Source organism: Neodiprion lecontei, chromosome 4 (genome assembly GCF_021901455.1).
Source record: "Neodiprion lecontei isolate iyNeoLeco1 chromosome 4, iyNeoLeco1.1, whole genome shotgun sequence".
In the NCBI taxonomy this organism is placed as follows: domain Eukaryota; kingdom Metazoa; phylum Arthropoda; class Insecta; order Hymenoptera; family Diprionidae; genus Neodiprion; species Neodiprion lecontei.
The window spans coordinates 37,252,579-37,273,998 of NC_060263.1; the positions used below are offsets into that span (position 1 = coordinate 37,252,579).

The following is a 21,420-nucleotide window of genomic DNA, read 5'->3' on the forward strand; positions in this document are numbered from 1 at the left end:
CCTAATCATTTTCACGAATATTGAGAACCACCGCACATGTCGCAAATACCTACCTTGATATTACATAAAAAACGGTCAGCATACAGTTTTTTATGCCGGGTAAATATTTCACGGTTTGAGTAATATTATTATTAGTGATAAAAAAATTTGGAAATAAATCGAGTAAAGTTTTTAATTAAAAAAGTGTACAAGTTTTTAGTCCCAATTTGATGTAAGAAACAGGTCATCTGTGTATATCTTTTTTTTTTTTCTTTTCTTTTTCCCTACAAATCGCTCAATTTCCTTTTTTTACACAAAATTACAATTACGAGTAAGAAAATGTACGACGTAAAACCTTGACGTGAAATAAACTTGGTACAGACACGTAAAAACGCGCCAAGGTTTTGAAGGCGTATTAGCGTGAAACGTTTTTTGCTGTTTGTGCGATCATTCAACTCTCCATTACAAACCGTGCGATTCGACTCTACGCTGTAAATAAGAGTCGGCGATTAAAGCGTAGGAAGAATGGCATTACGGTGACACGTGGAGAGCAAGAATGAAAAATATCAAATAAAAAAGAAAGAAACACGTCAAGCTTGAATTTGTTAAAATCGAAAAGATCATTACATCAAGTTTTGAGGTATTATATCACCACCTAAACTCTTCGAACACGTTATGACTGTCAAAAACTATGTTACCGATTATATCTCAAATTAGCATATTTTAATTTACCGACATTACGACATCCATGTCTAAACGCCGTCGTCATGATTTATTATTACAGTAAACGCAATGATCAAGTTGTTTGTAATTAGATTTAAGATTGATTTTTTAACCACATTTTTTACACGTTGTTCGTCAAGGATATCTTGCGATTATAAATACGAATCCACGGCGTCTATACAGGTATAAGCAACCCGATAATCTACGGTAACTATACCGCGTGAAGATCTGTATACTGATTGCAAATTTACATCCGCATTCTGTTCGCTTGGATAGGTATAGATGTAAATTAAAAATCAGCGTAAAAAAATTCTTTGCTTTTATATATAATTACCACTGTATACGAATATAATTATAATACAAGTGAATAATAAAATTGTGACGATTGATAAGCAGATTTCTGCATGAAAATAAAATCACTCGTTTACGATATAATATTCTTCGTACCAATGATATTAATATACAGATATTGTTTGCTGAATATATCTTATTTACGCACAGACGTATTTAGCATAAAAAAAGAATTTTTTTGTGTCTATAAGAATATTAACGTACGAGTTTGAATTGAATTAACATTTCGTTCGACAAGCATCGCACTATACACGTGATTTTTTTTATATCCAAGTATGTACAACAAACTTAAACTAAACGAAGTAAGTGCCAATCGTATTATCCACGTTCTAAACTAACCGAATAACTTATATGCTAACCACGGATATATATGAGCCAGGATTTTTTTTTATTTATATTTTAGAGAAAAAATATTTCATTGAAACTGGTGGTCGTCGTAATCAACAGGTTTCGGTTATATCGTCGAGAGACGTTTGTAAGTGGGAATAAATATTGAACGTAAATTGTACACACGCGGACAATTGCAAATACTTGAAAATGCGTGAATGTATTCGATGGTTTTGCAGAACGTTCTTTCATTTCCTACCTTGCCTACAAGTCGTTCGAGTAAAATTTTCACACTATCAAACCGCTGAAGATTAAAAAAATAAACAAACATCTCCAACGTCAATTAACTCACATAATTGCGCCAAATGGTATTTGAATATTTGTACAGTTAAGAGAACTCTTCGGTATATACATACGTATATATATATATCCATATGGGTGCGCCTGTGTATGTATACGTACGTATATTGTCTCCAGTTATATATTATGTGTCTGATTATACGTTCACTTGACATACCGAACGTCGGTTCTATCACATTATCACGGTCAAGTTTAAGGCCTCATTGTAGAGTCTGTATGGTATGCGTCTATATAGGCACGTTTGTATATCGAAATCGCGCGTTGCGTCAGCGATATGATTGTATCGCATCAAGATTGATGAGAAAAAAAAAAAGATGACCATTTAACCGTCGGTATGCTCCATAAACATTAAACTAAACGTATATGCACAGAAGAGAGAGTTAGAATGAAGCAAAATTTTCTATCTGCAGTTATAAATTGTATAATAATAATAACAACAACAACAACAACAACAACAACAACAACAACAACAACAACAACAACAACAACAACAACAACAACAACAACTACTATCTGCACAACAATTATCGCTAAAGCGAGCGATTCAGGAAGGATAAATTCACTGCCACGCTTGTTATAGGTGAAAATAAATATGTAAATACATATGTGTAGGTATGCAAATAAAAATGAGGAATGAATTTTTATTTGGTGATTAAGATTGTTGAAAATGTGCGGATATTTCGAGGGGCTTTAACATTGAATGTTCAACCGCGGAGTGGGTATAAAGGAAACGGAGTACGAGGAAATACCTGTAGACGAAGGACCGTGAAGGAAGAGAATTCGAGAATGATTTTTATACCGTCAAATGACTTCAACGAACGACAATTTATACATAATTAATATATTTCAATCTCAGTTCACGTCCGCGAAGTATCGAAGCAACGTCGGGCGATACTTCCGGGTATAAAGGTAACTGCTGGTTATGGATGATGGCTTTGAGAAACGTAGCTGGGTGATGTGATGGTTATAGGATGGGTATAACAAGGTAAATCGGACGATAGGATGAATCAGACGTTGCGGGATCGTTCGGAACATTGTCAGGGAAAAGGAAAGGGAGAATTTTCGTTTTAACATTTTTGTATTATTATTTGAGTAATTTTTTTTTATTTTTTTTTTTTTTCTTTTGTCACTCCGACGGACATCGGGAGGAATTTGTTCGGAACGCGTTGATTCTCGTGAAATGTTATGTTACGCGTAACCATCGACGGAATGCAAGGCTAACGGATCCGTGATTGGAAAAATATTTACGTAAACCTACCGCGTTAACGCAGATTCGAGGGGAAAAAATAACGAACCGACGACAAGTGCAATAGTATGTGTACATATTTATATGCGTATGTAATAACGAAGCATTTTCTAACGTCTCTTACCGGTAGTCAAGCGGACGCGACAACGTCACGGTCCAAAGTTCACCATCTTACCAATAATTTGTATTTTCTGTTAATCGGTTTGCACGTTCTAATGTCACACAACGCAAGATGTTAATGATGCCTGTTAGGGAATTTAAACGTCCGTGTTGTATTCAAATTTCCTGGTCAGAAGCAACGGATCTCCGTTCGCACGTAGAAAAAGAACGGAACCAACGTTTAACGCGAATCTTTTGCGATATTGGCATGTCGATGGACTAAATGGAATTTTGGCAGTTCTCGAAACGACGATTGATCGTCACCAATTGTACTAAGTAAGCACTTTAAAATATTTTTTACAGTTTGTATTGATTACACAAGGTGAAACAGTTTTGAAGTGAAACATGAGACGGGATCTGGGCCAATGCGACGAATGAAGTTTCATTTTTTTAATGCGTTTAATTTCAGGTCGGTGCAATAATAAAACCAAATAAAGTTAAAAATCGATTCCCGTAATCACGAATATATTATAACGAGATATAAAATGACATGCAAATCCATTATATCACGGTACGTTACGTATGCGTATAAAATTAACCTAAATCGTGAATTAACGCATGCATAAAATGAATTTGTTTTTCGTTACCGATAATTTGCGATGACTGGCAGAACGTGTATGGAATTTATTCACGACGGTAGAAATCAAACTTTTTCCACCGTACCGATTGACGTCGCTTCGATTGTTCGTATATGCCACAGTATACCTTATTTTATAATCACTGACCCCCTGACACTGCAAATAGATTTTTCCGCAATGTCAAATCGCTAGCGTAATAATTCATGCTAATTATTTTAGGCACGATAAATTTATTCCTCACTCGCTATTCCACGATGAAAAAGAAAAACGATTTTCAGCTCCGTCATGCTGCGAATACAGGATGATTGTGAGTTTTTTGACCGGATATACCTACTCTAATCGCGTGCCATCGATATGTAGGAGAGACCGGTGATAGTTGTTACACTTTTTACTCTTTGATATTTAGAATTTTTTTTAATAAAAATTTTTTTCAACTCGGATAAGAGACGATGTAGACGCATCTTTTGCGAACCTAGAGAAAATTCGTGCCTGTTCCAAAGCAAGTCTGAACAGGGTATATTTCGAATATTCAAAAAAAAATTTCGAGTATTTTAAATGAAGAAACCTCGTAAAAAAATGATGAATAATTTTTTTCGCACCCGTGTCTTCTTTTTTTTAATTTTGATGTGAGAAACTCGGGTTTTTTCATGTATATTTTTAAGCAATAATTCTTTTCTCCGTTGTATTTTTTCCTCGAAACTACGAAACAGTCGATCTAGACTCCGAAAATCCTAAAAACCATGAAAAATTCGAGTCAGATTCTAAAAATCTCGAAAAACTTGACCCGGACAGAGAAAACCACAGAGAACTCGAAATGGGGAAAAACTTGTCGGGAAATTATCATCACATGCGACAACTTGCTGAAACCCGCGACGTTGTTTGAAAATGTGCATATCTTGCTGACCCGCTATTCAAATATAAAAAACATGTGCATATCAAACGAAAGTGACAAGAATCACCTTTCCCATTATCTTATTGTAAAATATTTCAATGCAGTTAATAAAATGAGAAAAACATTATTAGAAAATGGAAAATAATTACTTATTAGGTTCAAATTTGGTTTTTACATCACTGCGAGGCCGCATGCGATGCGATATTATAGTTAACAACATTTATTTGTTCCAAACATTGAACCGTCTTCTCTACTCGATTTTCAAACACGATTTGAATAAAGTTTTAATTTTTTTTTTTTACACAATTCCAACCAATTTTTTCTACGACTTTGATTAGCTACCCTGTATTTCGAATTTCCGATTATTTTTCAAATTTGACTATTTATTTTCAGTCACGAAAGAACGATGCACACTTCCTGTTAACCCTGGTCCATTCAAACTTATCACAAATTTACATCGACGTACCATTTACATCTGTTTGTTAACATCGAATCGTTGATAATTGTATGTATAAGTAGCGTGGTAATTATTGCAATGCGCATACTAATTACGGTTCAGTACTGCTGCAGTGTTTTCATCATTGCGTAAAACCTGAATCGCAATATTGTTATTGAGAAGATTTAGCGCGTGCGACGGGAGGATAATCTTGATAAAAAAGAAAAACAAACAAACAAAATAAAACAAATATAAGGGAATACCTTGCACGTTTCTTAGCTAATGTATACATGTATGTAAAATAACTGTACACATATACTCATACGTTGTACAAGAGTTTGCAATTTTTAAAAATAAACAACGAATAAAAAGGAGGACATCTTTTTTTGTCCTTCGAAGTCACCTTTGCGATACGTGCGCGCATTTGGCCAAACAATTTCATTTAATTTCCGTAAACAGTAACTGAGGCAGCAAACACTGCGCCTCACGCTGTATTTTACAACGAGAGTAAAACTGGGCGCGTACATCGAAAGACGAAATAAAAAAAATTGAACAAAAGAGAAAAGAAAAAAGAAATAAAAAAACGGACGCCGTTTCTTGCGTCACGGAACGATTGAGTAATTAAAATTTTCAATCGATTTCCTCTATTATGAATTAAATCCTCTGTTGTGAAAGAAAATTATAAAAAAAAACTAAAATACTTACCGGCATGTTTGTCCAGTATTTCGTGAAACTGATCGACGTACTGCATGATGACCGACATTTTGACGAAAGTCGGTGTGTCTGACGTTAGTTGCGATCGGTTAAAACCCGAAGTTCTTCCTTCTGTAACAGAAAATAAGGTAACGGATGATTATTAGGGATACGGAACGGAGCGACGTTGATTGTCGGTTACACCTTATTGTTAGATGTAATACGTAAACGAAACGCGTACGACCTTCGCAAACAACGTGTTTCACCGTCTGTGCAGAATATACAATCTCGCTTTTACGCATATAAATATTACATATGTGTTCGCATAAGCGCGAGTCGAAAAAATATTTATACTTCTTTAACATTTTTTCTCTACATCTCTCGATTGTACCAATTACACATGCGTATGACGCATAATCGAAACTTTCCTGGTCTTTTGGTACGCAGAAAAGAAACGTGAAATTAATTCGTTGTGTACGATAAACTCGAGGGAATTTTCAGATTTTTAGTTTATAATATATAGATTTTATGAGGGAAGGGGGGTAAATAAATTAAAATTAACCTCGCTTATATATGCCACGTGGCAGTTAGCTCACAATCGGACGTTTATAACCGATCTGTATTATACGCGACCTCAGGATTTGGGACGACACGCAGACTCGTGTAGCTAACACATATAATAATAATATATATACATTGGGTATATAAACGGAAAATTTATCTCATTGACAAATCTGAAAAAAACAATATACCACTCGTTTCAGTCTGGTTGCAGGGAAATGTGTTGTAATATATAGAGAAATTTGAAAACTTTCAACGCACTTGTATTAAGAGCTCGTATACGCAGGTATGACGTATACCTCGTTATCCGCGATCCTATCGTTCGATAATATATTTTTAAGAATTCAGTTAGGTAATGCACTTAACTGTGCGTCGGTGAAAAATATTCACCACAGGTTGTCTAAGAGTTGCACAATCGGATATAATTCAACAATAGAACAATTCAACGTAAGAAAACAGTCTTCGGACAGTTAAGTCAAAATTCTTCACGTTGCAGCCCCCCAGAATTAGAGACCCGGAAAAATTAGAATCAAATATCTTTGCCCGATTGTCGGGTCGCACAAGCCTGAAGTTTACCGAATAAAGCGAGCGCGGTGATGAACAGCGCATGCGCGGTTAAGCGGCCTTTCCGAGTCACGTGACGAGCCGCCTGTCCGATTGGCCGTTGCGTCGATATCGAATAACTCGAAAACTAGCGTTCGCAGAAGGTTTTCGCAAAAGAGTTTTCACCTCGGTTTTCCGTCGCAAACACCGTCCCCGAATCATCGTCGAAATCGATTGCAAAAATCGTATCATAGAAAACCGCAACGATCACGTCTCCGGCTTTCGAAGAAACGCGTCGATCGCTTAGCGACGAACAGATTCGAAGAGAAGTTGCGATCGGTTTCCGAAACGAAATACGAAGATACGTGATCGAGGGCGAGTTACTTAACGCTGCAACATCGCGCGTGCGGCACGCGACGCAAGAGCGATCGATCGATCGATCGGATGATCACCGCGCGCGTTCCTAAAGGAAGAAGCACGCGCAGCCACGCCGATTGGTTCCCGTCAGCGATCGGCGTCCTCGACCACGTTCGGGGCGTTGCGTTGCTCCAGTAAATGACCGAAACTAAGCAAAATAGCGACCCGAGCGCAACGCAGCGCCACCTCGACCCGATGTGGCAACGTACGGACGGACGGACGGGTGTCGAAAAACTTACGATTCCAACGTGCGTCGACGTGGCTTCTCACGTCGGGTCTGCAGGTAGGTAGCGTCTCTCCTCGCTCAAGGCCAATCGGTTCTTGCGGGACAATTGAAACTTGGGTGTCATCACGCGTGCACGCGTGCAACGTTCGACTCGCATTGCCCGCCTTCGGAAACGTTTGCGCAACTGTTAAAGCTATTAAATCCCCGACGAGGTCGAAGACGACGTTCCTGCTCGTGTCTGCGGTAGAATACGTAATAACGTAGGGCGGTCTGTCATCAGGTGAACGCGATTACACCACGTGCGAACGCCGCTCTGTAATAACCGATAACTTTTATTTTTCTACAAGTTTTTTTGTTTTTTTGCTTTTTTTTTTTTTTTTTTTATTTCTCTTGCCATACCGTTTTTTCTCACCGTCGATATGAAGCGAGGATCGAACGGTTCGACGGATAAAAAAATTCTCCAAGTCGCTGCATAAAAAATTGATGCTTTTAACGCAAATACCGGCTTTGATCGACGCTTTTTATTTCTTCTCTCAGATTCTTTATCGTTATACGTGTATTCCTTGTTTTTTATTATCGGCCTCGCCTAGAACGGAGATCAGTTCTCTTTTTAATTCGAGGCGTCGACTACCTCGAGTATGATAACCAATTGCATCGACTACGGCCTTCAAGGTTGCATGTTTATGTTATACCAGTTTTGCAATGTTCTTTCAAGTATGTACGGCTGTACTGCCTATACGAATATCACCGTAATACGTATAATAATCGACAATGTGGTTATCTCCGTAATCCCTCAGTCAACGTTGGGCGAAAGACATTTCGATCGTTACCGATTGTGCTCCTGATTCATTACTCAATTCGATCCTACCGCATTGCTACACGCGCATGTATTTTCGAAAAAACTTCGCTTATAATAGATGGAAAATAATTTCGGACTTCGCGTTTGCTGCAAGAGACAGAATTCGAAAAGCAAAAAAAAATAAAAATAAAAATTCAAAAAATGTCGACAGCTGGGTTATGAAAATATACCGATGGGTGGTATAACAATGATCGTTTCGAATCGTTGGAGCAATTCAGCCTTCGATTATATCCCAGGCGATATGGACCGCTTTCCGTTTCACGGGGCATCGATTTTTCCCTAACGACACAAGCGAACGCAGCGTTGTTTCGCCGTTGAATAAACTATTTCGATGTTCAATTCTCGAATCACGATTATAAAATGACAAATTTTTGTTTTTGCATTTTCCCGTGCAATACGTACACTGAGAAAAATTTCATTTGTTGTCGTAACTAGACAAATTCAGTAAAACAGGTATCGTTAGAAAAACTGTTTGAATATTGTTGGAATTGCGAAAAACGAGGCAGGCCTAACCATTTTGCGCTATCGTCGATCCTTTTTTGGTAATTGAAACGCAAAATCAGTTTTTGAGGTTTACTCAACTTTTTTAGTTAAACAAGACTTTAACGTCAATTTATCGTCGAAGGATACAAGTTTAGAAAAATATGATGCACGCATGTAACGGAATTGTAAGCATTACTTTTCGTCATATTAGGCCGGAAAATATTGTTCGCATCACGGGAATAATACTTTATACCTCAGATACGAAAATAGCTATTGCGACTTGGTATGACACATGCGTGTAATGTTAAATTATCCGAAATATAATTAAAGTGTGCGAAATGCAGTGTTTGCATTACAGGACGACATTACGAATCCATTGCAAAATGATATATATATATATACATATATACGTATCATTTAATATATAATGTATTTATGTATGTGTTATCATCCACCTATACCGACATTAACGATCAACTTGTCCAAAACACGCGGCGAGCAAGCAAATACTCGAATCAATTGCGAAAACTGTATATATTAGCAATACTGAAAATGGGGTCGTGTTTTGTTGTGGTTCATATTGTACGTGTATACATGTATATATGCATATACTACAATACGTTTGCGCAATATCGAGACTGCATGCCACGTGCATACATGTATAACATAAATATATAATACAAGACGCGCGAAAAGAACAACGATTTAAAATCGTTACAAAATACCGTGTTATTGTAAACGAAATTTACGAATTCCATGACATAACGCAAGCTACGCCATTCGAACCAATTACTCGGAATGCTGTCGCAATTTTATTTTTATAACGCGCTAATGCAACAAACCAATGACGCATAAAAAATACGAATATAGCTGTTTACGGAATATAATTATCAAACGAAATTAGCGAAACGGAAAGTAAAAAAAAAAAAAAAAAAACGAGATGGAATCAGGTCCGAAGCCGTTCGGAACTTGTATCGTTTCTTTTTATTTCCAGGCCGAGCTGACACGTAACAACAATAATAGAAACGTATCAAATTTCTTCTTGATTCCGAAGATTCGAGAATCGTGAGTTGAAAAGAGAGTGAAAGCCGATGCGGTGAGCGCCTTTCGCAATAAATTTCTGTCGCCGTTATAGAGTATACAGGTACTTGTTAAACCAGCGGGACGAGAACGAGAGGTTTCATAGCATTTGGGAAACTAACGCGCGTAATTTCGATTATACGCGTAAACAGAGATGCGAACGGTGAAAAATGCGCTACGGTTCGCGAACGAGTCGAAAAAATATTTCGAAAATACGAGAAGCTAATTCTTGCAAATTAAAACAATACGCTCGTGCACAACATCCAAAAAAAACTCCACGACGAAAAAGACAACTTTAAATCTGAAATAACGTCAAGACTTTGGAATCAGAGAATTTTTGCTAAAATTTCGATGCGTCGTTTACGTATAAATACGACCGCGACTCGAGGTCCGAGTCGAGGGAAAATCAAGCGATTTGCAACCAAGACTCGTACTCGGAGGGTCCTTACGGCATTATTATACACGTCGTCGGAGGCGAACCTTGAAACGCCATAAGAGACGGCGATTTGCAAAACGCGATGGTTTACCGGCATCCATTAATCGTCCAGAATGTCGAGGAAATTTCCGTATGATTTTATTCCGGCTGACTTACCGTGAAGATCGTTTCGTTACCATTATAATTCACCTGTAAGTTCGCATGGTATATATTTTCTATTTGAAATCGACTCTCTGTTTTTTTTTGTTTTTTTTTTTTCCTCCTTTTTTTTCTCGCGCTGCTGGACATTCGACATTTGAATATTATATCGGCGCGCATATTGACATGCGTACGTAAACATGCCTTGCGGCCATTAATGCGTTTCGCGAATACGAACGTTACGCGAGTTTTATATCGACCGGTGATTTGCGAAAGTCCGGCTCTGCCGGAGATGATAATACGCGAGGTGATTTGCGAGGGAAATTTCTAATTCATCGTTGCATTCAAGTTATTATTGGTCGATGAACTCGCGTACGTACTGGAGGCTAATGCAAGCGTGCATTTTTTATACCGTTCGTTCAACTCTCGTCGAGTGTATCATGCGCAAAGAACTAAATGAACCTTGCCACTGTACTTACTTTATACGCGTGACACCTGTTTCCTAACGAGAAAGGATGATCGAGAAACAATGAGAGCAAGAAGAAGTGGAACATGAGGACGGCTGAACTCGGATAAAGAGTTATTTTTAAACCTATGCGGAATTAAGTAAACCGCTGCGTTGTCTGTCCGTAAATCCAAACCCTGGGCACAATTAAACTCGAGGACATATAACCGCAAGGTCCAGACGCGACGGGTTCAACGGCCAGTTTTTACGCTTATGGACATTCGTATGGGTATGCATATGTACGCGATCTCTATCGTATAATTACTGAAATTCCGTCTCGTTAGGCATTTTGTATTTGATGAAAAAGAAAGTGTATGCCTAATGTAAACGAATTTTACGTAAGGCTGGAGAATGCGAAGGACTCGGATGATATTGATCATCAATGATGCTCGATCCTGGAAGGCTATCTCGACTGTAAATCGTTCGGTATGAAATGTTTGACGGAAAAAAAATGAAATAAAAAATATGTATATTTAAAACGACGAGTAATATGCAGATTTCAACCTTTCAGGTTCCATTATTCTTCGCCGATATAAACTTGTCAAAAATATCTAATTTAATTTTCTACGTGTACAAGGTATTCGCCTACAGACTGAACCGAATTATTATCCTTTTTCGCTTTTTATCTCAGCAAGGCCGCAGCCTTGCATTCCGAAATTGAGCAGATCACCAGGAAAAAATAAGAAGGATATTAAACTTGTATTTTCCGTGTGTATACCGTGTGTGTATACTGTGTTAATATCACCGAATCTCACCAAATGACGCATCACGTTCAAGTATCACATATTTATTACAATTATACGATATAATTAGGTTTACGTTTTCCTGCTTTCGGATGACTACCGTCAAGTTTCATTTATTCTTCCAGAGCTTACATTATCAGAGCTTTAACATACAAACTTCTTTGAGATCGATCGAAATTTCAGGTACGTGCATCAAGATATGCAGTTTCATCCGATCCTCCGTTAATCACGTCTATCCTCGCTACAACTATTCCATCATTTTTCTAACAAACGTCACAAATTCCATGCGATCATCCACACTGCGTGAGATAATTTTTTCCACTGACAAGATTTTCCATTCGTAGATTTCCGTCTTAATTATTTACCGGGTAAACAAAAAATACCAACAGTTCCGGATAAAGAATAAAATCGCTTTTTGCAGCTGTGACAAGAAAATCTATTTCGTGTTACGTGCCAAGTTCGTTTTGATCGCGGTCAATGGCGGTTAATTTTCTCGTAAAAATCGCGATAATTTGCAAAAAAAAAAAAAATAAAAAAAAATAAATAAATCGACTTCGAGGGGCCTTGGGTAAAAAAAAGAATGCGGTCAACCGGAATTTTCTATCGAATTGCAGTGACAATTGCAATTTGTCCGACAAATGCCGTGGGCAGAGAAACAGCGATCATGCCTATTTCGCGACATGCAGGTATACCCAAGGTAGGTACGTCACGCGAGTGGGTCTATCACGGGGCCGTACAACGGACAGGGAAAGTGCTGCATTGCTGCACGAAGTTGCAGCCGAAGTAGTCAGCAATAAGCGAGCCACGCAATCCAGCCTACACTAGAAGCCCCGTATCGGCACCACGAGGACGTTGGTCACGGGAATTGGAAAGACCGGCCTCATCGCCTTACGTAACGCGGTTGTCTTGTCTTCGTCGCGTTTCTCCGTTTTCCGTCATGAAATCCTCCGTGCGCTCGACCGGAGTCCATTTCTGACGATGTCTGGACCAGGGGACCGGAGGAAATCCCGAAGAAGGAGATTAACGATTCTTTTCGCGTTAATGGTGCCATCGGGAAAGAGCCGGAGTAGTAAAGATCGATCGGCGATCCATTGGATTTCGTTTATCGCGAAAGAGCGACCTTTGTCTTACAATCATGGTCCGGTCCAAGAGCTCTTGGACTGGATTGATAACGCGGAAGTATCGGTAGGTGAACGGGGTAGGTAGAAGACCGGTAAGAAAGTGAGAAGTTGAGTTAAGAGCGAAGGCGAGACGGGGCCGATTTATTTGTGTGTAAAACAGGAACAGTCTGCACGCGATGTTGACTGGGTATAGTGGTTCACCTTCGCGGCTGGATCTTGATCTTGGGTTTCACGATGAGGCTGTCCAAAGCCGCGCGCATTGGTATTAACTTCAACGCCCCGACAAGTTGCCCGGATTTTTACTCAAAGCTGGATCACCGATAGGAGGACGGAAGGATTTCTAACGTCGATTTCAAAACCGTTTAAAACTACGAGGAGGTCTCGCGAATTCCCCCTCAGGCTCCGGACACCGAGGACGAAACCGACCACTTGCTTCTCAAATTTCGACATATTACAAATTTCAAATAACTACGCGAAAACACCTACGCCTCGGGCTCGGAACCGACGATCAAAGGCATTCGATATCGTCGAAACGTTTGTATGTTTCATAGTGAGATAGAGAGAGAGAGAGAGGAACATACGGTGTATAACTTAATTGTGTACAACAGTTTTACACTCGTTTGGAGCGTAACGTTAGATTTTTAGTTATCTTCACTCTTGGGCTTCGTTGTCTTGTTTTTATCAACGGTCAGGCCGGATCGACGAAGAAATCAGAAAAGGAATTTGAAAATTGTGACCGGAAGAGCATCGAAGCAATGAGTTTCTTTGTCATCTGTGGAATTTGGGATCACAGCTCGTGGCGACAATTTACAACTCGATCTGAATTCTAAACGCTTGTCCGTAACAATACTCCTCGTTCGTGACTCGGCCGTTTTACTAATCTTTCAACAAGCCTTCGTACCTACCGTAGATCAAAATCTAACGTCGAATTTTTAAAAAACAGAATAACAAGTTGGGCATATTTTACTCACCGGAAATTCGACACCAGCTTCACTGCTGTCGTTATAAATTTCACAAAATCACTCTCCGACAGGCACTTTTTGTAAGATTGTTCCCGATCAGTCCGATCAGCGAATGTGCAACAACGGTATATAAAAGAAGTGTGTATAATACAGATATATAATATATATATATGTAAGAGACCAGCAACAACGATAAAATGGGTAAATTGTCTCTCGAAGAAATGTCCAATTATGCCATTGGTAGTACGAATAATAGTTGCCGCCGCACGGATCGATATTGAATATTGCTATATTGTATAAAAGTTCGAAATCCGTTTATGTTACAATGGTATAAAAAAGTGTGCGATAAAGAAGAGCCGCGATACCGACGGACGCTCTCTCCTCTTGTTTCTTAACGAGATATCGCAAAGACTGACGGGCAGTTCCCTGGCGCATTGCTTTTAACCACGCGGCCATATTGGTGCCACCACTACCTCTACCTCTACCTCTGGCCATGCAGGCATAAGCCACAGTAAAATCTGCCCTTCCGCTGGCGTTCCTCGTTTATTCCGCTCTTCGAGAGCGTAAGCAATCGCAGTCGGAAACCCCGTAAATTATTCCTCCGCGTTGGCTCGGTCCGCGTGTGCACCAGTGACGTCATCGATCGAAAAAGGTCGCGAGAAAAGGAATAATACATGCGAGGCGTTGCAATTTTTTCTTTTATTTTTTTACCCAATTAATCAATTTTCGATGAAATTTTTTCCTCATGAATAAACGAAAAGACAACGGAGAATGAAAAGACAATGCAGGCGTTAGCTTGGGGGGATATAAGAGCGAATAAATTCAAGAGGACAAAAGTTACAATAGATCAGAATCACAGAGGAAAAGAAAAGTTCAACGGGAAAGAAATTATTCTTCATCGGAAATGGAATAAGCTGCAGAGTTTTTTTTTCTAATTACGCACTGAACCCCCTTATTTTTTTTTTTTTTTTTTTTTTTTTTTTTTGGCGTGACGAATTAACTGTGCTAATTTCATCGAAATCGGTTTTTGGCTGACAGTCGTTTCCCTGACTGAAGCGATTGATAGAAATCTTGTTGTTTTTTTTTTTTTTTCTTTTCTTTCTCTTCTTTTCTAATCAGAAAATTTGAAAATCATGTTCTCTTGTTATATCCTGCAACACAAAGAGAGGAAAGTAAAATTTAAAATGATCGTTTTTTTTTCCGATGTCGGTGTAAGGTATTATTACAACGATAATTGGTAACAAATTTAATAATGATCGGAACGAACTTCAAGATATTTTGTACAAGTTATCGGAAACAAAACGAGAATTATAAATTTAAATTTATAATCTTTGAGACGTAGAAAACTGTTTGGTTGATCTACTTTGTTTTTTTTTTTTTTTTATCGCTTCCACTATTTTACTTAATTCCCTTTCTCATAAAATCGCGATCATTGTATTTGAACCGGAAACGTAATAGTCGATCGTTTTTTCACCTACATAAATGACATCACAAATTATCATACAATTGCGAAGTGTTTTTTGTTTTTTTTTTTTTTGTTTCCCTTCTCTTTCAAACCGTCGGAAAATCATATGTAAATAGTTTAGAATTTTTCCTCCTTCTCTATAATATGCTCTGAAAATATATTTCGTTGGCCATGAAGTGAGTAAATAAAAGAGGATACCTCTTTCGATCGGTACAGCGCAATGTCGCTTACATATTGTGCAAATCGGTTTAAGCACGCGTTTGCGTCGTGTGAGGTCGACTGCCAGGAGGAAAAAGAAAAGAAGAGAGAGAGAGAGAGAGAGAGAGAGAGAAAAGGAATGGAATGAAAAAAAGTTGATGCGTATACTTGAATTGAAAATATGCGGGATACAGTCGAGAGAGAAGCGGCTTCGAAACGTGCTCATTGAAATATGTGCATACACCAAGAAATTTGAGTCCTTATCGACATTATTATTACCTCGGCGTAAAAGATTTTTTTTTTTCCTCCGCTTCTTCTATTCGTTCGCTCTCTCTCTCTCTCTCTCTCTCTCTCTCTCTCTCTCTCTCTCTCTCTCTCTCTCTCTCTCTCTCTCTCTCTCTCTCTCTCTCTCTCTCTCTCTCTCTCTCTCTCTCTCTCTCTCTCTCTCTATCGATCTGCACTGTGGATCTCCGTTCGTTGATTAAACATATCTATCATTTGTTTCCAATCATACGGATCCGTATTTTTTTTTCTTACTGTTTTGATAATCACCGGTCGATTACCCTTGACGACTATTCTTGTTGACGGAAATCAGCTCTACTTGGTTCCGTTTTCTCTTGGGAGGCTTTAAATCGATCTTCGCATTACGGACGATAACGGTTCCGTAATTAGGAAGCAGAATTTTTAATTCACATACCCATAGAACGACCGTAATCATCATATTTATCATTGCTCACACGATGAGTATTTGTAATGTTTGAGTTCAGTACGTCAAACGGTTTCGTTCGAGAGAGTGGTAAGAATTAACGACGTGCTGCGGGTGTTTTATAAGTATAATGCCATACGGTTATTTAAAAATAATCTGAGTAACTACGGTGGAAATTTGATAAAAAATATTTAACAAATACAATTGAAATTCCAAGTGACGTTTGCGTATAATTTTTCAAACACGTAATTACGCGATTACGTAATTAGTAGATTTTTAGTCAGTTTTTCTGCAGTGAAATTTGCGGACGTAGTAAAATTTGAGTGTTTGCACGTTTCCTGTCTACACTGAGCTTTAACCCCGGAAAACAGACGGACCGGCATTCTCATGTTAATTTTATAATCACCTATGTACGATTTGAAATTCATTGATTTTAATGTAATCGCAAGATTACAGGCAGAATAATAAATCGATAAAAAATCCTCAGCGAAATTCTGCCCAATGCTGATCGTTCAATGATCTGCATGAATCGGCATGCATGATTTAATAAAATTTTCCATTATACAGGTATAAAAAATTTATGAATGTAAAAATTGATGCCGTGATTAGACTCACCATACGTCAAAAGTCCGAACTTTGAGCTAATAAAAGTCAAATATTGCATGATCAGAAATAATATGCGAAAATGTTCAGGGCGATAAATTTTTTGAAAGAGATCTAAATCCTCCAGATAAGTGAAATGAAAAAATCAAGTTGTAGTTACATCGGAGGTGAAAAAACCGGTCGCGCGTCATTTCAGTTCCGATTTAACCTTTTCGAATCGATGGATCAATAAATTTTGAGAACGCGACAATGGCATTCTTAAATTAAATTCTGCTGCTGCTGGTGATGATTTAAATTTTTTTTTACCATTTTACAGGTACAAAAATACGTGAATGTAAAAAAGTAACGCCGTGATTAGACTCACTGTACGTCACAAGTCCGTACTTTGAGCTAATAACAATCGAATAATGCATAATCAGAAATAAAACGATACTAAAAACGCGATTACTTCATAAACTGTTCAAATGAATAAATAAGCTTTTGAAAAAAAAATAAATCTTCTGTACGAGAGAAGAGATAAAATCAATTTGTATGTTACATTGACGGTAAAAAAAAAAAAACTAGTAACGCGTCATCCCCGTTTCGAGTTAATCATTTCAAATCGATGGATCGATAAATTTTGAGAAGCTGATCACAGCGCTCGCAGATTTTAAGAATTCAACTCTGTTGTATCCTGGAGTTAAATTTGGAACTATGTCCTCGCGTATATCCCACATAACATGAAATCTTTCTAAGAAACTTTCGATACAATATTTTATAGAAAGATTATGAGAATATTTTTAAGAACAACAACAATCAAGAAATCTTTTGCAAGTTTCTGGCGCGGACATTTTCAATTTGCAGCAACCTTTTTTTGAAATATTTTTGAAAAGTATCTTTCCTTTCATGAAAGATTTCAGAAAGTTTTCTGAAATATTCATTGTTACGTGGATATCCAGCCAGATATTCTCCAAGTCTAAAAACTACGAAAAATCCTCATTTTCTATTAGATAATTTCCTCACAACCCGTCGCAGGCTTCTGATCGCTGTTTTAATTTTGAACCACGTTCGTTCATCGACCCTCTTATTTTTACCCCCCCAATCGGTGAAAACCCATTTGTAAGAAAGAAAGAAATGATCACCATGACCGTCATAATCGGCGAATGTCATTAATACACCAAATAAATTCAGAACACGCGCGTCACGATTTATGTCATCGTTTCAATTATCGATATTTGAACGCTTACGTTGAAAAATATTCGGAACCCGATCCCCGGGTTGGGTTATTTTTTCCTTAATTGACGTTCTATTATCAAGATAAGAAATGTGTGCGCTTTGTTTGTTTCTTTATTTCTGCAACTTGACGGGAAAACGTGAAGAGAAAAAGAAAAAAGGGAGTGCAGATTTTATTGAACCGAGGAATTGGGATTTTTTCGGCACAATAATTAATACAGCTTTACCCACCGTTTTGCATGCAAATTAATCGCGGTGTTTAGGAAATTTGTCAAAGTCAATCACACGCCGATTTTTCTTACTGCAATAATCGCTGATGTGTAATAAAAATTGCAGATAGCGTGGAGGTAAAAGGAGAGAAAAAAAATCGAGTATAATAATTACGAGGACATTTGACGCTTAGGTTATATTATCGGCCTCTTGACGCAACCTCTACTGTTATTTATAATAACAATAATAATAGATGTTTAAAAAAATGCGTGCATAAACGAGCGCGGAAGCTGCTGCTGGATAAGTATATTTACGTGGGTATGACATTAAAATAATCTTGTGTTTCCTAGTGTGCAAATAATGTGAAATGATCAACTCGGGGTAAATATAGCTGCTAAAAATTCGTAAGGTCATCCGACACGTATAACTCAGTCGATGCAGTACAAACTACGGGATTACATTACGTACATAATAATACAGATATACCTAATATTTCTGGATAGATCTAACATTTGGCAAATCATCCGAGCTTTCAGGGACGTGCCCGGATTTCGTGCAGAATTTGACAAATTGATTTTCGGACTTGTTTCTGCAGAAGTTGAAATTATAAATCAATTCGATTTACAATTCGATGTACGTGAGTATCAATTTTGTCCAACGTCATGTACACTGAAAGAAATTTTTATTCGTCAACTATTTTCATTTTTTACCATTTTTGACGTTAAAGCCTTGTTTAAATAAAAAAGTAGAGTAAACCTCAGAAACTAATTTTGCCTCGCAATTACCAAAAAAGGATCGATAATGACGCAAAATGGTTAGGCCTACCTCGTTTTTCGTAATTTCAACAATATTCGAACAGTTTTTTGTAACGATACCTGTTTTACCCAAATTTTTCTAGGTACTGCAACAAATGAAATGTTATACTGTAGTTTGCTCGTCAATTAAAGGATACAGCGAAGAAGGAAGAGCAAATTAAATTGAAATATGGCGAAAAAAAGTGGACGAATAGGCAATTATCGTTATTTGAGTGTCTATAATAAATATCTTTACGATAATTGTTTATTGAAAAGTCCCACGCTGCTCGTGTATATCTGCGCTGAATTTTTTTATCCTCTTCTATCTCTCCTTCTGTATCTTTTTATTATACGTAAATAGTATATTTTGCATATTCCCCCATTACGATTCTGCAGCACCAAATCGGAGAACGATGTTTGAATAACAGTTGAGGAAACAAGTAAGTGGTCAACTTTTTGCGTTACTCGGTCTAGCGTGAATGTCGGCGATTAGTCATCACCTTAATATTTCTTACATCTTAAGCGGTTCGTTCGATTCCCGATATACAGGCCAAGTTTTAGCGCCGTTAAGAAATCAAAGAGGCGGCAGAAGTTCTGCCAACTTTAACGAAAGACTTTTACCTCTCGGACAAACGTCGCGATGATGATTTTTCATTAAAAACCGATTCATTATCGGCTCTCGAATCTTTTCGGTTCGTTCGATTCATCCAAATTTCGGCTACATCTATCCAGAAAATTTACGCGCCAAACTTATTAACACCGCGTCTTTTACGTCGTACAACTTTTTACCTCAAATTGCGGTCTGCGGTAAACAGTGAAAAAATTGCAGGCAACTCGAATAAACAAAACATTTTAATATGTAGGTGATACGGTGAAACAGTAAAACTCATGTTTAAATATTCAGACGAATGATTTCGCTTCACGGATACACGCGAAGTGGCTTGAATGGCTGCATTAAACAAAAATTCAATTATAACATTAACCTGTAGAACTAAATTATAAAATAGAATTCATTTCACCGTCGGACATTATTCCCTACACTCTTAGAAATTCGGTGTTAAATTTAACACGAAGAACGAACGATTTACACCGATGATATTTAATTTCACACTAGTCGGTGCTGACTTTTGTTGACACGGTAAATTTTCTGACAGTTTATGTGGCCTCGCACAATTTTATTCGCTCTTTTCTTTTTTTCATAATTATTTATTCCTCGTCGATTATTTTCTTCCTGAAAAATATTTCGAGTTGAGAAAAGGAAGAAAAAAAAAAAAAAAAAAATGGGAATCGTTTTTCAACCGATATTAAGTCCGAGTTCGGAAGGAAAAGTGATGCGAAAAGGATTCATCGTCCGAAATTATACATGTTCCTTGACGAAATTGAGATGAATAATCTCTGTAGTTACATCAAGTTCACGGAATTCCACAAACGTGATTAAATATACGTAGAAGGAAAATTCCCTTTGACGTCATCCCGGATTATTCATTAGATACGAATACACACGCGTCGTTCAATAACACGTTTCTTCGTACGAACGAACTTGACCCTCCGGTTTTAAACTATTACACTGTCCGTCCTCCGCGCTGACGGATAATTTAATTACCGATGATCATTAAAAAGTTGAGCCGCTGCTCGAGGGACGGAAATTCATCTCCGCGTTTCAAGATCGTTCCGTTGTTGTTTAAAATATCTCCGCGATTTACTTACACTTGTATCGATTTAACATTGACACTTGGATCTCCAACTCTTCCAACTCTGCACGTGAAAGTTGCAAGGATTAACTAACTGGCGTTCATCGCTCCTGGCTATTATTGTTTATATTCTTCGACTTTTTCTCTGTTTTTTTTTTTTATTTTTTATTTATTTTTTTTCATTCGAACGACATTGAAATCAATATTGCCGCGTCATGCCAGTGCACGATTGATCCCGCGTCGTAAATACTGTTACTGTAAAAAAAAAAACAAAATACAATTGCAATCACATAAAATAAATAAATAAGTATAATATACACATATGTATATATGTTACATATAATACATCATTGTTTGTATCGATTATAATTTTTATAACCTGCGCATTAAGCCATCCGTTGCGCAAATTAAACTATTGACACGTCATTTTACGATTTATCATACGTTTCAAGTAATGGCTAAATTTAAAAAAATTTCGGTCTTTGCGATTGCAAAAAAAAAATTCACACGAAATAATGACGACGGGTACACGTGCGTATAGTACGAATTGCATCCTCCGTGTTTGAGGATGTTGACTTGTTGCGCCTTGGCAGAAAGACGATGACAAAATTGCGAAGAATTTAAAAATTAGGGAAAAACCTGTCGTTGATTAGTTTCGACATGAGAAATAAGTCGATGGTTAAGCTTACGTGAATTTTATGGAATTTGGATTTAACAATAAAA

The 21,420-nt window shown here is 37.6% G+C and overlaps 1 protein-coding gene across 4 annotated transcripts in view; it reads right to left on the reverse strand.

The window, feature by feature from the left end:
* The window catches only part of LOC107223220 (elongation of very long chain fatty acids protein AAEL008004), a 55,800-nt gene that overhangs the window by 10,349 nt on the left and 24,031 nt on the right, over nucleotides 1-21,420 (reverse strand). For 3 of the 4 annotated variants that reach the window (XM_046738993.1, XM_046738991.1, XM_046738992.1), the window contains exon 2: nucleotides 5,757-5,876. In XM_046738993.1, coding sequence (XP_046594949.1) covers nucleotides 5,757-5,876 — 120 coding nt within the window. Of the gene's footprint in view, nucleotides 1-5,756; nucleotides 5,877-13,827; nucleotides 14,243-21,420 lie in introns of those variants that run through there. The other variant, XM_015662832.2, reaches the window with a different exon arrangement.